The 18,212-nt window shown below is 28.5% G+C and overlaps 1 protein-coding gene across 1 annotated transcript in view; it reads left to right on the forward strand.

Moving 5' to 3' along the window:
• The window catches only part of LOC129969598 (uncharacterized), a 56,656-nt gene extending 39,464 nt beyond the window's left edge, over positions 1-17,192 (forward strand). The window contains exon 5 of the mRNA XM_056084238.1: positions 15,716-17,192. Within this exon, the coding sequence (XP_055940213.1) occupies positions 15,716-16,061 (346 nt within the window). The 3' untranslated portion in view covers positions 16,062-17,192. The remainder of the gene's footprint in view (positions 1-15,715) is intronic.
• Positions 17,193-18,212: the final 1,020 nt, after the last annotated feature.

Genomic DNA, 18,212 nt, shown 5'->3' on the forward strand with positions numbered 1-18,212 from the left:
TGTGTGAGTAGCTAAGTCGTACTCTTGGCCCTAGTTGGCGTTACTATATAAACAAGAGACGCTTCCCCCCCCCCCCGACTTAAAATCGCTGTCTTCGAACAGCGGGCTTGCTCGTGGAAAGTGCCTTAAGAAACAACAACAGGATTGAGGAACTGGTATTCAGGAAGGTGCACATAAGATTACTGAGCTTTATCATGTATTCTACAGGGTTCAACAATAGCGATAACCGAATGCTATACACTCTAGAAGTTGTTCATAGGTACAGGTTGGTCGGTTGGTTGTGAGCTTTAGTGGCGCAAGAGCCAACCTTGGCTAAACTGCGCCAGTCGTATGGTTAAATTATTCATGATCGTGGAATAAAAACAACGTTAAAATAATTGTATCAAAAGATTTGTAAAAGAATTGCTTTTAAAGATTAAATTCCACACGGTAACAGGAGATGGAGGTAACAGGTAACAGGAGGTAACATAGGTACAGGAGATGACCACGTATGGTCCTCACTGGACGCTGAACTGAACGAGTTAGGAATCTATAATTGAAAAACGGAAGGGACATAGCCGCTTTCAGTGGCTTGTTGGTACTTGTACTATGGTTTAACTGGTGCTTGTACCATGTAGTAATTTTCAAGCGTTTTCAAAAGCTCGTTGGAGACTTTCGCAGATGATTGCTTTGCACAAGAAAATTATCAAGACTAATTCTTGTGAGCTGCTTTGTGTCAAAGTGAAAGGTGCTATTGAGACATCGATTGCCTAATTTTCATTGAGAGATCTCAAAAGTTTTCCGCAGTTGGCTTTTTTGCTTTCTCGTATGTGTGGCATTGAGAAAACAGAGTAATCGTCAAGAAATATGAACTTGAGATTTTGAGGAATCTCCACGTTTTAGATCTCCCTTACTTCAAAACACACTTTTGAAAAATGTCCTTCTGTTTGGGATGAAGATAACTCAAAAACTGTTTCAGCTATACGGATGAAATTTTGTATACGGTCTTTACACGAAATTTTCAGATTTCTATCAGATTTTGAGCAAAATTCTGTTCAGAGGACGTCCGTCTGTTCAGCAGTTCGAATGTAAGTTAACAAGATAATTAAAAAAAAATGAAGAGAGCTAGACAGATAGAATTCGGCAGATAGATGTAACATCTATAGTGTAGACATTGTCAAAGTTTGAGCCAAATCCAACTACAGGCTGACTGTCTGTTGGTCTGTACTTTCAGAAACGCAAAAATGCGAAAATTCAAAAATGAAGTTATTTAGATATATCAAATTAGGTATGGAATTTTGTGATTACAACTGCAGTTTTGTGTCACACTTTTGTTTCAATTGGTTGAGAAAAACATGTCTAAAAACACAAATTCTATTTTTGGATAATATTAACGCATGACAGGGATTAATCGCTAAATAACTCTGTAAGAAGATGCGATAAGTTCGGTAAAAATGCTAAATTCACGACAAAAATTAGTATTTCGTAACTATTCGTAATTAATAACTATTTATAATTTCGTATTTTATATTTTATGTATTTTATTCTACCATTTCGCCATTTTTTTGCCTTTAATTATATGTGATAAATTTAACATTTACATGTCATCAAAAGAAATTATTTTCAACGATTCTTGACTATGTACATGACAGCTTTCTTATTAAAACTAATTCTTCCGCTTTTCAGAATTCCATAAAGTTGCGGAATTAGTAAAAGTATTAGAATTTTCTGTTTCAAAAAGCATCAATCTAAGATCATGATTCATAAGTTCACCTCACTTTGCAGCAATATTTTAACAATAACCACGGTTTTTTATTTAGTAAAAATGCTTTTTAAAGATCTTCTCTTAAATTAATCTCCTATCACTTTCATCAACTTCAATTAAATCTTACTGAACTGGAATGATTATTTTTTTAAAACATGTATGAACCTTGAACTAACTTTTAACTTTCATATATATTTATGTGATAAATCTTTTTTCCGTCACTCGATTTTGCGGTAAATTACATCCAGTACAATTCATGAGAGAAAGAGAAAATAATAATCCATCCTTTCATAAAGTATAACCATATCCTAGTTGACCTAAGTTGCTGACACCTTTCTTCAATCACTCACTTTGCTTTATATATATTGGTATGAAACTTTGACTTTCGCTTTATGACATCGGTCATAGTATAGTTATTGAAGTTTACATTATCAATTATTGTTAAAGTCTTAAAGCTTTATAATTACTCCTCTCCCTCTCTCCTCTCTCTCTCTCTCTCTCTCTCTCTCTCTCTCTCTCTCTCTCTCTCTCTCTCTATATATATATATATATATATATATATATATATATATATATATATATATATATATATATATATATATATATATATATATATATATTTCATCCGGGATTTTACAAAAAAGAAGCGATAAGCGATGTCGGTATACAATGCGTCGCAAGAGCCAAAGAGACAGAAATTTTTTCCTTTAGTCATTTTGCTATGAGATTATGATTAGGATCTTTTTTGACGTGCAGGCTTAGGAAAGGAAAAATAAGTATCTTTTAAAGAATGTTGTAAGCATAAGGAATTTTTATTCCTTCGCTCGGAGAGTTAGAAAATGTTAGAGGCGGTAGTTTATAAAACAGATGTAGAATTAATTAAATAAAAAGTGGGAATTCGATGAAGAAATAAGAGAAAAATGATTTTAGATATGTATTAATATGGGCTAAGATAAAAATTAGGAAATTAATTGGGATTTAAATTAGAGTAAGGGATATCATCCCGAAGGGCCCAAAACAAATGATCGCTAGTCTTATATAACATAGGATTTCCGGCCACGCGCCAATTCAATACACGTGGTGACCTTTGACACCTTTTCAAGGGCACCGAAGGATCACTTTCATTTGAGACTTGGAACTGATGGCGCATTATTTTTACAGAGGAATTAATTAAACCGAAAGTGGAATTGGATCAAGAAATAAGAGAATATTTTAGAATGATGTTACTATGGGCTAAATTAAGATAAAATCTTAGAAATTAATTAAATTAAAATTAGAATTAAAATATCATTACGCGCGCGCGCGCGCGCACACACACACACGCACACACACACACAGTTTTTTTCAGAAAGAGATTATAATTTTAATTGAAATTTCATAATGCATATATTTTTGATTATCCTATGTATATATATTAATTAAATTTTAAAAGCAATTTCTATAATACCAATTAATTTTAACAGATAAACTTATTTTAAAAGATAAAAAGGCTTTTATTTTAACTTATAAGTCAAGCAAACCATTCATTTCCCCCCCCCCCACGCTTCCCCAAATTTAATGACTGTAACTTTCAAGATAGGAAAAGAAAACAGTCTTACCTGTTAGCACTACAAGCATAAAAAAATTTTGACTCAGAAAACGTCTGACGAATCCCTGTTCCGAAAGTTTAAAAGGGATGGCTGCGTTTCCCACACTATATTTCTATTTTTATATGCTCACTGGTAGCTTGCACTATTTGGTACAATCCATTCCCATAATGATCATAAATACATAAAAATAGCTATGTGGCATCTTTTAAGTTTTCATCGAATTAAGCAATATATGACATAAAAATAATTTCTGTAGTTAGTCATAAAAATTTCAATGAAGGTCTCTATACTCCAATAATAAAACTTTTAAGTGCGTGTGTGACCAATCAAAGGAAATTATGAGCTAAAATCTAAATAAAACGAAATTCTGAAGAAAGCTTTAAAAATAAACACATAAGAAAAAATCACGAAAGAAAAATAGAAACAAATAGAGAATACATATATTCCAAGTATAAAGTCTCTTAAACTAGAAAAAAAAAATCCTTATTTTTTCTTACTTTATGTCAAATACAGGACTTTAAATAAACACCTGAAATGTAGTGCGCAACTTAATTGAGAATAAATTTTTTAAGAAGTTAAAAAAATACGGCAGAAATTCTACTTAACGTTTTTAAAGAGTTAAAAAAGATTGGTTAGAAGTCAGTGGCCGGAAATTGAATACACATAGTCTTTATTCTTTAGTAAAATAATGAAAGAAAAAACTGTTTGCTTGAAAAATGGTTTGGATTTTATTTAAACAAAGAAAGAAAAAAATTTAAACAAGAAAAAAGAATAGGTTTCTGACACTAGCAAAAAATATTTGACTGAAATTAAATTAATTTCTTGGAGAAGATATTTTTCAGAGATTTAAAGATTGTTTTGAAATCGTTTTTTTTTTTCGATGAAGAGTTTTTTTTCTCAAAATCAGCAAAATAATTCAATTGCATTTATTATTTCAAGAACTATAACAATTTACTGCAGTAATGCGGTTCTAAAATAATTTTTTTAAATAATTTTAAATGAATATTTTGGAATTTTATTATCTGATTGATATATTTTAAAAGCTAATGATGTGTTTGGGTCAGAAATTTTACAAATAATATGAAATCGGGAAAGTATTTCAAATCATTCGCTTACAACACAATAAATTCATGTCAAATCATAGTCACGTGACAAATGTAAATTGAATAGTTTGCATTCACTAAATATGTAATGAAAAAATATTTATTGCAGTCTAAGACACATTGAACAAGTCTCTGAAAATAACATCTCACGTACGAGTTCTAAAGCTAATATTTATTCTATTTTTTTTTGTACAAGAAATATGTTTGTGGTCAACCTTTGGTTGTTATAAAGCAAAAGATATATATAACTGCCTTAAGAAAAATATTTTCCCCTATTTCATTTTAAAATTCTGAATTACTCAATGCATTGAAAAGTTTTAAAGCCTATATTGTACTTATCATTCCATTTTCTAATGTATAAAGCTTTTCAAGAGCGCTTTTGATTAGTTCGTAATTAATAGCTTATCACTGTTTAAAATAAAAATGAATATTTGTCTCTTTGTATGTGTTAAATAGAAAAAATAGAAAAGATCATTTGTTCTAATGTTTTCTAAATTGACAGAAATGAACTTTTGATGCTATTTATGAGAACTCAAAACGATTTTTCGAGATTTTGGTTAGAATTATCGTTTATTAAAATCGAACAATTTTTTTGCATTTTTTTGGCTTTATTCGGAAGTATTGTTAGGCAAAATAATTTGTATACTACTTTAAATTTAAATAAATAGAAATTGGAATTTCTACTAATCATACATCGTAGCATGATAAGGTTATAGGCTTAATTCCTCTGCCTTTATTTTATTTTTCAAAAGTTCCTCCTGAAACATAGCTCTTTAATGTCATCACAGCACACGAGTTCAAAAATGTATTAACTAAGCAATAGAAAGTTTTGTTTTAATATACAGTGGCTCAAAAAATTGAGAGTACACCTTACTTTTACTTCATAAATCCGACTTTCAATATAAATAACACATTACCGGGAAGTGCAAGCATGTTTTTATTTTTACACATAACAAATGGTTTAATTTAGAGTAAAAATAAAGAAAAATCAACGAAAAATTTCTAAATTGAAAATTTTCAGAAGCATTTTAAATAAACATACGCAGAATTTTGCCTCAAAAAATTGAGAATACACCAATGAAATTTTTGCAATATCACGCATAGAAATAAAGTGTCACTATTAAATTGCATGTCTTTTGGCTCTTATAATGGTCTCTAAACGGCATAGTACCGATTCGACCCATTTTTTGTGGTATCTGAAGACATTTTACCCCATTCTTCTTGCACCACTTATTTTAAATGGGGTTTGTTTCTAATTTTGTATTTTTGAACCTATTTTTCGAGTATCCCCCATGAATATTCAATGGCATTGATGTCAGGGTACTGTGGTGGTGTGTGTAACTGTTGTTTACAATGAAAAATACATCATATTTTGACGTTACGTGCATTCTGTTTGGGGTCGTTGTCCTGCTGGGAAATGGAATTTCCATTTAAACCCAAATTTTTAACACTTTTCTTTAGATTGCTGCTACCATATGGTTCATCCAACTTGTTGCAGAAACTTTTCAAATCATAGGCAGAAGTGTAAGTGCTGAAACTGTGCTAAATGCCATTAAACCAGCTGGATATAAAAGTAGCATTGTTAGAGAGAAACCGTTCACCAGCTTGCAAATTCAGAAAAAGCATTTGAAGTTTGCAAAAACTCATCAATTGAAGACCAATAACCTTTGGAAGAAATCTATATTTAGTAATGAAAGAAACCTCAACATTTTTGGCAGTGATAACCATCTTACAGTATGGAGAAAGCCTAATACTGCTTTGTATCCAAAACATTTACGTCCTACAGTTATACATGATGGTGACTCCGTGATGATTTGAGGTTACATGGCTTCATCCGGGGTAGGAAATTTAATTTTTATAGATGGCATTATAAATGATATGGTTTACTTAGATATACTTCGAAGCAATCTAAAGGAAAGTGCTAAAAATTTGGGTTTAAATGGAAATTTCATTTTCCAGTAAGACAACGACCCCAAACAGAATACACGTAACTTCCAAATATGGTGTCTTTTTCATTGTAAATAGAAGTTACACACACCACCACAGTACCCCGACATCAATGTCATTGAATATTCGTGGGCCATACCCGAAAAAGGGGTTCAAAAACACAAAATTAGAAACAAAACCCATTTAAAACAAGTGGTGCAAGAAGAATGGGGTAAAATATCTTCAGATACCACCAAAAATGGGTCAAATCGGTACCATGACGTTTAGAGGCCATTATAAGAGCCAAAAGACATGCAATTTAATAGTGACACTTTATTTCTATGCGTTATACTGCAAAAATTTCATTGGTGTATTCTCAATTTTTTGAGGCAAAATTCTGCGTATGTTTATTTAAAATGCTTCTGAAAATTTTCAATTTAGAAATTTTTCGTTGATTTTTCTTTATTTTTACTCTAAATTAAACCATTTGTTATGTGTAAAAATAAAAACATGTTTGCACTTCCCGGTAATGTGTTATTTATATTGAAAGTCGGATTTATGAAGTGAAAGTAAGGTGTACTCTCAATTTTTTGAGCTACTGTATATTTACAGATATTTTAAACAAAAATTATTGAATTTAAATGAAAACTAAGTGGAAATAAAATCACCATCACAAAAAAATTCTAATAATGGAATTTTAATATGATGTAAAATTTTTTTATGCTGTAAGGTTCTCAAAAGCAATTGAAGAAAAGTGACAAAATCTTGTTTAATTTTTTAAAAATATAATTAAAATTTAGAAAACCCTTACTTACAGCTTTTTCTATAATTCTTGTATATTTAAGCAGCATGACGCTTATTGCAATTTACATTTACTGACCAATGATAAGCTTTATTATGTTAAATACTTACAAAGATTTAAATATGAGGCTTGAAACTGCAGAAGCATAAGGAATGTGACTGCGTTCGAAATGAATTTTTTAAAAAAATGTTATAATGTGTTTATGTTTTTGAACTTTTGCATAAAATTGATTTAAGAAAAACGTCTATGAATGAAAAATAGATACGTTAAAAGCTAAAAGAATTTCGAAAATTAGAAGAAAATATTTTCTTTTTTTGATTAAATAGAAGTACAAAGTAAAGTTCTTCTAGCTTAGTAATTTTCCAAATGTTTTTTTTTTCTCAAAATTTTGCGGATAACTTAAGAAATATATTACATAGCTTTTATGATAAGAAATAAGTTTTATTTCTATTCAGTCTTTAAATATTGGAATTTAATCGATAAATAATAAAAAAAAAATCATTTTTTTTCTTGTGTAGCATTAAAGCACTAATAGAATATTTTAAAATGAACAGATTTCTTATTCTGTATTTCCAAAACTGTAGAATATATTGAAAAATTATTATAAAAATTTGAGTGAAAAATTATGCATTGGATTATAATTTATGCGGTTTTTCCTTTAAGATTATGTTAATTTGGAATTTTGTAAAATAGTTTTTAAAGATATAATCTGGAATTAAAATATAAGTTTTGCAAATTTAAAAATGAAATTAATTTCACTTAGAACGAAAGTAAAAACAGAATTCAAACGATTTTATAAAAAAATTGAAGAAATAAAAAAAATATAGAATTAAAAAAAGATAATTTGATATTTTGGCCTAAAAACTTATGTTTTTGAATTTTTGCATACAATTTATTGAAAAAAAAACATATATGAAACAAAATTCGATAAGTTAAGAGTCAAACGAATTTAGAAAATTGGAAGAAACATATTTTTGTTTTTTGATTAAATAGAAATATAAGGTAAAAACTTTTTAACTTAATAGTTCCTTAAATGATTTCTTCAAAATTTTGTAAATAATTTAAGAAATGTATTGCATAGTTTCTGTAGTTAGAAATAAGTTGTATTTCTATCCAATCTTCATACATTGGAGTTCGACTGATAAATAATATTAAAATTCCCTTTTTTGCCTTTCAAGTATTAAAACTTCAATGAAATATTTTTGAATGAACATATTACCTATTCTGTAATTCCAAAATTGTAAAATTTATTGAGAAATTACTATACAAATTTGAGTGAAAATATATATTGAATTATAATATATGAAATTTCTCATATGATTATATTAATTTGGAATTTTGAAAAATAGCAATTTAAAGACCTAATTTAACATTAAATTTTTTTACAAATATAAAAAATTGAATGTAATTTCGTTTAGAACGGAAGTAAAAACAAAATTCAAGCGATTTTATAAAAAAAAAACTATGAAGAAATAAAAAAGAATATATGGAATAGGAAAAAGATATTTTGATATTTTTGCCTCAAATCGACTTTCAACTTAGTCACCAACTTCAGCAATGCTTCAGTTAAGTTGTTTTCCTGTGAAATGTATTTGTTGAAGGAGAAACAACTTTGCAAGGGGAAATTTTTGATCGATGCGAAAACCGTAAAGGAAAATGAAGTAAATTATAATTAATATTTCAGCTCTTGTTTAGTACTTAATTGTAAATATTTAACTTCATAAATATTTTTGATGCGTCGAAACTATCAATATTGGAAAGGAAAAATCGGGAGTGCTCCCTCGATTTCTTTATATATTTCTTTATAAAAAAGGCCCTTCAATGTATGACGAAAGTAATTACATGTTCTCACTCAAGCAATCTCAAATGGCATCAATAAAAATTTTAAATAGGTATTAAATAGATATTTTAAATAGGTAAGTTACACTTTCCGTTGATTATCTATTACAATTCATTGCCTAATTTTGATGTTTAATATTTTAAGATACAATTATAAAAGGATTTTCATATCATTTTAAAATTCCGAATTATATATTTAATCAATAATGGCTTATTTGAATGTTGTTCACCTTTTTCACTGCTGGATTTTTAAATAAAATTCTTTAATTTTACGAATAATAGATTCAAACAAGTACACTTCCACTTACCGCTAGATTACAGAAAAAAATTCTAAATAAAATTATTTAATTTCACGCATAATCGATTTAAATAAACACATTTCCATAAGACGCTAGATTATATAAAAGAACACAATGATTAAATTCCGATAAAATATTGTCAGAGATTCAAGTTTAAATGCAAACGTAAATAAATACAATTATAGAAAATACTTATAATTTTTCATTCAACCTGAATGTATTTATGAAAAAATTGCATACATGATACTTATCTGTTTCGTATTAGAAGAAAATAAATAGAATCCATTAAGGAAAAACGCATCAATTTTTTTTTTAAATTTTGTAGCGAGTTTGAATTAGGCTCTAAATTTAAAGTTCAGGGATTGAAACATTTTAATCGTTTAACTTGCTGCGATTGTGAGTATTGTATTTCCATATATAAATGCAAATTCTGACAGACACTTCTTATTTCGAGTTCACAAATAATTTAAGTGAAACAAAATAATATCACGTTTTTAACAGAAAAATTAAATAGTTTATTAATGTTTCCAACTACTTTTTGCATCCAAACACGCGAGAAATACTTCTAACAATTATAAAAAATATCTTTTTAATTCGCATCAGGATTATTAAGAACTGATCTTGTGCTATTATAAATTTTCGTTACTTCCAAACAGAAAATAATAAGCATTTATACTTGCTACAGAAACTTCATTTATTTACACGCTGCAAACACTGCCATTTTTGGAAATATTTTTTAAACAGAAAAATATTTAAATTTGGACAGCTATTTATTATTGCTTTCCCCCTTTATTAATTAGCATTAAAAATGAGAGTTCAAAATATATTATCGCTAAATAATAATGAAGAAAAATTATTTTAAAAAACAGATACCAAGCTATGCATTTTAAAATTGGCAAAAGCAAGTTCCGTACAAAACTTTAATTTTTAGGCTGACTTTTAATGTACTCGAGCTACGACGAAAAAAATATTCTTTGATTTACAAATCTAATTATATACTTCCATTAGCAATTTTTAAGCAAAAAAAAAAAAAAAAAAATCTACTGAACACACGAGCAATATATTTTGGAAATTTCTTGAACACAATGTCAACGTTCTTTGATTTACAATAATTTAGCAAAATTTCTACCAAAATTCCTTAAATTAAATTTTTTATTTCCAGACCAATAATTTTTTATTTAATTTATGAAATGCTTAAACGGTTAGGATAAAAGCTTCTATTTATATTACAATAAAGGACAGAACTTTCAATTGCAAAGAAAAATCTAAACACGGAATCAAATAAAAATTAATCTTCAGCCAATATAATTTAATGCTATCAACTGTCCTTTTTTCTTAATATTGAGAATCTAAAATGACTTTCTCAAATGATATAGTGAAATATAAATTTCCCTCCATAATTTTTTTAGATCATCCTTTTTAGAGCTTTGATTAAATTCCTTCAAACTGTGTGAATATATGCATCAGCATAATAATCAATTTTTTTAAAATTATTTGGTTTTACTTCAAAGTAGTTTCTTATTCTTTAAATAGAGTGATTTCCGCCGTTTAATATAGTCTTTTTTCTATTACGACTGCACGTATGAAAAAAGAATCAAATCAATATATGAGAGATTTTAAAATTCGTGCCTGATAATTTGAAATACGAATTATATTTAAATCCTATTGTCAACAAAGAATTTAACAGCACTGAATGAAATTCTTAACACAAATATTTGTCGCGTAAATGTCAGAGTTAAATGAAAGAATTGACATCAATAAAATCCTACGCATGTGGGAGAAAGCGATTATTTTCTCTTCCGTGAAAAGTAAATTTAGCTTTTTAGGAAGATACTGCGTTAAATGAAAAAATAATACAACAAAGAACTATTTATCATCCATATAATACTTTTAAGATTTTCAAATGTATTACAAATTGAATAATAACCAGAGTATTTTTTATACATTCTTGTATTTATAAGAAACAAAATGAAATCGTGTGCCAATTATAAAACGATGCTGCTTTGAGTGAAAAAATAATACAATAACGAAATATTAATCATTAAAATTATACTTTCAGACGATTTTTAAATATATTAAAAGTTGAATAATAACCAAACGATTTTTTTATGTATTTATAGGAAACAAAATAAAATTGTGTAAATTATCAAAAAACTCTGGTCTTAAGATTTTGACGAATCTATGTTTTAGACGTCTCTGGAATCTAGAAAACATAATTGGAATTATGTCTGTTTATTCGTGAAAACGATAACTAAACAACTAAAAAAACTAGAAAAAAATGTAAGTTATATAAATGTATGTAAAATTTGCATGTGTGGTATCAAAACAAAATATTTATTTCGAATTTTGATTCATATCACACAATGAGAAATTTGTCGGTTTGTCCGTCCGTGTGAGTGTACAAACATGATAATTTAAAACTGCAACTATGTGGATAGATACAGTGGCTCAAAAAATTGAGAGTACACCTTACTTTTACTTCATAAAACCGACTTTCAATATAAATAACACATTACCGGGAAGTGCAAACATGATTTTATTTTTACACATAACAAATGGTTTAATTTAGAGTAAAAATAAAGAAAAATCAATGAAAAATGTCTAAATTGAAAATTTTCAGAAGCATTTTAAATAAACATGCGCAGAATTTTGTCTCAAAAAATTGAGAATACACCAATGAAATGTTTGCAATATCACGCATAGAAATAAAGTGTCACTATTAAATTGCATGTCTTTTGGCTCTTATAATGGTCTCTAAACGTCATGGTACCGATTTGACCCATTTTTGGTGGTATTTGAAGATATTTTACCCCATTTTTCTTGCACCACTTATTTTAAATGGGTTTTGTTTCTAATTTTGTGTTTTTGAACCCCTTTTTCGGATATGGCCCACGAATATTCAATGGCATTGATGTCGGGGTACTGTGGTGGTGTGTGTAACTGCTATTTACAATGAAGAAGACATCATATTTTGACGTTACGTGGCTTCAGTTTAGGGTCGTTGTCTTACTGGAAAATGAAATTTCCATCTAAACCCAAATTTTTAACACTTTCCTTTAGATTGCTGCGAAGTATATCCAAGTAAACCGTGTCATTTATAATGCCATCTATAAAAATTAAATTTCCTACCCCGGATGAAGCCATGTAACCTCAAATCATCAAGGAGTCACCATCATGTTTAACTGTAGGACGTAAATTTTTTGTATACAAAGCAGTATTAAGCTTTCTCCATACAGTAAGATGGTTGTCACTGCCAAAAATGTTGAGGTTTCTTTCATTACTAAGTATAGATTTCTTCCAAAGGTTATTGGTCTTCAATTGATGAAGTTAGCAAACTTCAAATGCTTTTTCTGAATTTGCAAGCTGATGGACGGTTTCTCTCTAACAATGCTACTTTTATATCCAGCTTGTTTAATGGCATTTCGCACAGTTTCAGCACTTACTCTTCTGCCTATGATTTGAAAAGTTTCTGCAACAAGTTGGATGAACCATATGGTAACAGCAATCTAAAGGAAAGTGTTAAAAATTTCGGTTTAGATGGAAATTCCATTTTCCAGCAGGACAACGACCCCAAATAGAATGCACGTAGCGTCAAAATATGATGTCTTTTTCATTGTAAACAACAGTTACACACACCACCACAGTACCCTGACATCAATACCATTGAATATTCGTGGGGGATACTCGAAAAAGTGGTTCAAAAATACAAAATTAGAAACAAAACCCATTTAAAACAAGTGTTGCAAGAAGAATGGGGTAAAATATCTTCAGATACCACCAAAAATGGGTCGAATCTGTACCATGACGTTTAGAGACCATTATAAGAGCCAAAAGACATGCAATTTAATAGTGACACTTTGTTTCTATGCGTGATATTGCAAAAATTTCATTGGTGTATTCTCAATTTTTTGAGACAAAATTCTGCGCATGTTTATTTAAAATGCTTCTGAAAATTTTAATTTAGACATTTTTCATTGATTTTTCTTTATTTTTACTCTAAATTAAACCATTTGTTATGTGTAAAAATAAAAACAAGTTTTCACTTCCCGTTAATGTGTTATTTATATTGAAAGTCGCATTTATCAAGTAAACGTAAGGTGTACTCTCAATTTTTTGAGCCACTGTACATTTTTTCAATATTATTTTATCACTGGAAATATTAATACAAAAGGCAATCAAATTTCAATGTAAATCGAATGATATGGAATCAAGTATCATGCCAAATATGTCGATGGTGTGTCTGTCAATCTGTCCATATATAGGACGAACTCAATATTTGAAAAAAGGAACACGTCAGAAATGGAATTAAGTATGTGGTTTAACAAAAAGGAAGACCTATATCGAGTCTCGGATTCAATCAGTCAGCAAAAAGGCTTTCTTTCTCATTTGTGACGATGGTTAAGCGCAAAACACGCCATATTGAGGAAATGTGCAAAAATAGCAGAAAGAGTATTTATGATAATTGCTTTGTAACATCTGAAGTATGCATATAAAAGTTTTTGACAATCAAAAATCAAACTTTTTGATGCTAATGCTGATGAATCTACAAACCTTCTAAAAATATTTTTATTGAATTATATTTGTGAGCGGTCCGATGTTCTGAATTGTAAAGCATTTAGACTAATTTGTTTTACAATATATAAAGCAATACTCAATTCTCAAATAGTATGTTCAGCATGCAAATATTAACATGTTAATAAAGAAGACACCATGGAAGATTAATATAAGTTTTCAGCTAAGTAGTTGAAACTTAGTATCAGACATTCTTAAGATGCACCATTTTTTACATGTAACGAAAAAAATGTCAAACAATACGAAAGAAAAATCTGTTCTTTTTTTAAAAAATACTTTGCAACGATTTTTTGTTTAAGAACAAACAATACATTCTGCGAAATTTTTTCGAAGAAAGTAGAAAATTGTAAAGACAAAAGATTCCTTTAAAAAATTGTGCATCGTTTGGTATGTAGGCACAGAATTGGAGTGTAAAAAAGGGCAGCAGCAAAGAGTCACATAAAAGCGTCTTTTAAGAACTAGAAAAACTAATTCGAAGCAAAATAATTATATAATAAAATGTCAGCCTTAATACATACAAATACATGTAAAATATAAAAATTATGGATCTCGATATTTATTATAAATTTAATAAATTATTATTTAGAAGCAAAGGAAGAGGTGTAATTCATCAAACTTAACTAGAGGACCGGGAATGACAGAGATTAATATGAATTTGAAATAGTTTTCGAACTGACGTTTTGATGACATTTTCTCGGCTTCGTGAATTTTCAGTTTGGTTTTCATGACCGTTCAATCTGCGAAAAAAGATGCTTCAGTCCACAACACTATTGTCTGCTTTGTAACAAAAATATTTCATTTCATTAAGTCAGTGTAGAAAACTTATTGAATATTGCTGAAAACAAAAGATCCGTGGCACAATTTATGAAGATTAAGGAATTTTTTGCATAATATCATCATTGATTAAAATCGATTTCAAATGCCTTTATTAGGTATTATGAAAATCACTGCGTAATTATTCAGTACATATTTTATGTAAATTTCCCTTTTCCTTTTTTTCATATTGCTATTTAAGATTCTTCTTTAACCCTCCCATTCCTACAATCATTTTAATCCAGGTATCTAAGAATATTTTAACACCCGAGATTCTTTTGCAAAAATAAGGAAATTTTCGACCCCATTCAGAAACCGCAATGTTAGCTTGCATTCTTAAGAGGTTGTTATACTTCTTAAGAAGAGGTCATTTAGCTGATATCCATTAAGCAAATGTATACTCGGACATCATTTGAATGCTCTTAGAAAACTTCTCTGTCTTCCAAATCCACCATGGCAGAGCATCTCTAACGAACAAAGCACGGACCACCGTTATTTAATCAATCACACTTAGCTAAGGAGGGAGGATTTTTTACAATGAAATTCAGGTGTCTTTCGCTATCTCCATAGTTTCGTTGAACTTACGTTCGCAATCTTTGAATATTCATAGAGTTAAACCAAGAGAATGATGTTTAACTGTAAACCGTATGAAATCGGCTCTTTAATAGTAGATTAATAATAATAATAGTAAAAAAAGTGATTGCTCTTATAAAATATTTATAAAACATATCATTTCCATTCTGTTGTTACCGTTTTCACTCAAAGAGATCCATTAAACATGGAATATTTTATATAGCATGTATTTTTCCATTGCATTGCTTAGATTGAACTAAGTACATAATAAGGGCATAATTTCAGTACAACACATCGAATTAAAGTGGTACTAACTGTACCAAAATCCAAAGGATACACTAAAAGTGGGATAATCAAATTCCCATTACATTCATTTAATTTTGTTTCATTTCCTACAACCACTGTCACCTCAACCGGATTTTCCAACCGCATTTATCTTTGTCTTTTTGTTTCAGAGAGAAGGCGTATTTCCTGGTGTTTCGCGAACTGGACCGAAAGGAGCTGTTCAGGCAAGAGATAAATTGTTTCCAGTGTTCTTTCCGGAAATTAAGCCGGACGAGTGACTCCGAGCCCTGGCTTAAGGCTGATGTCTTGCTCTCGGAACCCCTGATCCTCTCTGGAGTGGAGATCTACACCGTTTATCTTCAGACTCGCGGGAAACCCTGCACCCTGCCTAGAGCCCTGCCACAGCAGCAGAGGCAGAGAATAGGAAGTGTGTACGGTACGGTCCACGGGCAGGCTGTGGTTGCCGTACAGAGGTTACACCTTATATCTGATGTGAAAGCTACATGGGGACATTAAATTAATTGGGAAAATGATATATAAAGCTGTTAGATGTATTATTTTAATGTTCCTCTTTGAAAATGAATTTCTTTTATTTATTTATTTTGCTCTATTTAGTTTTTTTTACTACTAGCGTGTGTGTTTTGGATTAACTAGCAAAATTAATAATTATCCTTATTTTGAAGCAAATATACGATAGTGAATTTATTTGATTAAAATTTTATTAAAGTGATATCAAATTAACTTGAATATTCAGTAATTATCCTTACTTAGAAGCAGATATATGCTAATGAATTTATTTGATTACAATTTTTTTAAAGTGATGTCCAAATAATTAACACAATCATAAATAACTGGCATAAGCAATAAATATTCTTTTTTCGAAACAAATAGGTGATAATAATTTTATTCGATTTCAATATTTTTTAAAGTGGCGTCGAAATAAAATTCCTTATCACTTGACCAACCAAGCCATACATTAAGGAAAGGTCAAGCATTTATTTTATCTCTCAAGAAAGCCACTATAAATAAATAAATATTGTTGAGTCTATTAAAAAAATGAATTAATTTTTAGAATAAACATAAATGTCAAGTATTCACAATAAGCAATTTTTTAAAGAAAAAAAAACACTGCTATAGAAATGATATCTAATATCGAAATGTACCAATAAACAGCGTTTTTTGTTGGATTCTTAAAAATTTTGGCAAGGTATATTTCTAATTACTGAAACAATATCATTGCTCCATTGTGAGCAGTTTTACACTATTTTCTAGATTTATTGGACATTTTAAAAAACAATTAAAACGAATTTTATTTGATTTTCTGTTATTAGACAGGGTCCAGAAAGTTTTTGTTTTGATAACTGAAATTAAAATATATCCTTTGAAAAAATAGCTTCTATAAAATAAAAAAAAGGAATTTTTATATCAATTTTCAAAATAATTTAATATTAATATTTTTCAAAAAAATAATTGAAATGTATGGACAATGAAATATATTTTATATTTCTATAAATATATCTCACTAGTCTTGATTAATTTGTGTTGGTTTCGTTTTTTTGCTTTATATTTTGTACTGTAATATATTCAACAAGTTCTAAGTTTAAGCATTAATATTTCATTATTATTTATTTAAACTCATGCTGTGTAATTTATTTTGTGTTTTGTGTGCATGAAAAAAATTTCGCAATTAAGTACAAATACTGTTATATCGTTTTCTGTATTCATTTTTCAAATAAATATTTATTATACAACCGTTCTTTGTATTCAATTTTGTTTTCTCTTGTATTTCTGATTTAATAGAAATCAAAACATTTTTAAGCAGAAGAATTTATAAAAATATTCGTTTAGTGTTATGCAAGTTTTTTACTAAAACAATTTTTTTAATAAACCAAGTGATGATGAATTTGCATTTATATGTAAAGTCCCATAAACAAAATTTATTTTACAGCGATACCTATTTTATTTCAATGCATCTTCTAAATTTAATAATTGTTTAAAGAAATTAATGAGTATAATAACATTATAATATTTATATTTATAAATAAATTTTAACATATGCATATACAATTATTATATTTATATTTATATCTTAAAAGAATTATAATAGCAATTACGTTTACACAAACGCACATTGTGAAGATATTAAATATATTTTCTTGGGTGCATTGTAATTAAATAAATTTTAAAAATCAATGGCCCAAATTTAAGACATTATCTATTACGACGTTCAGGACAAGAGATTCGATTCTACTTTAAATCATTAAATATTTTACTATTATTTTTATATCAATTTACCCAATCAAAAACACGGTCCATGAAAACAGTTGTTTTAATAGTTAATTACGGAAATTATTTCTAAAACTTTCTCTATTTATTTAATGATATTATCATTATATAATTAAAAGGTAAGTAAAATAATTTTAAAATTAAAAACTTATATCCATTTTTATAGGATATTTACAAGGAAAACCTTCTGACCCACCACGAACTCCGCTTTTTTATTTTTTATTTCTCTATTTTGTAGATGAAATTTATTTTGAAGCTCGAAAAGACATCTTGTTGACATATGATAAATTATCTATCATGTATATATTTTGATTTGAACAGTTATCATAACTAGATTATGCGATTTTTGTGGCAAAATTCTTTTATTTAGAATAGTTGATT

Source organism: Argiope bruennichi, chromosome 5, assembly GCF_947563725.1.
Source record: "Argiope bruennichi chromosome 5, qqArgBrue1.1, whole genome shotgun sequence".
In the NCBI taxonomy this organism is placed as follows: Eukaryota; Metazoa; Arthropoda; class Arachnida; order Araneae; family Araneidae; genus Argiope; species Argiope bruennichi.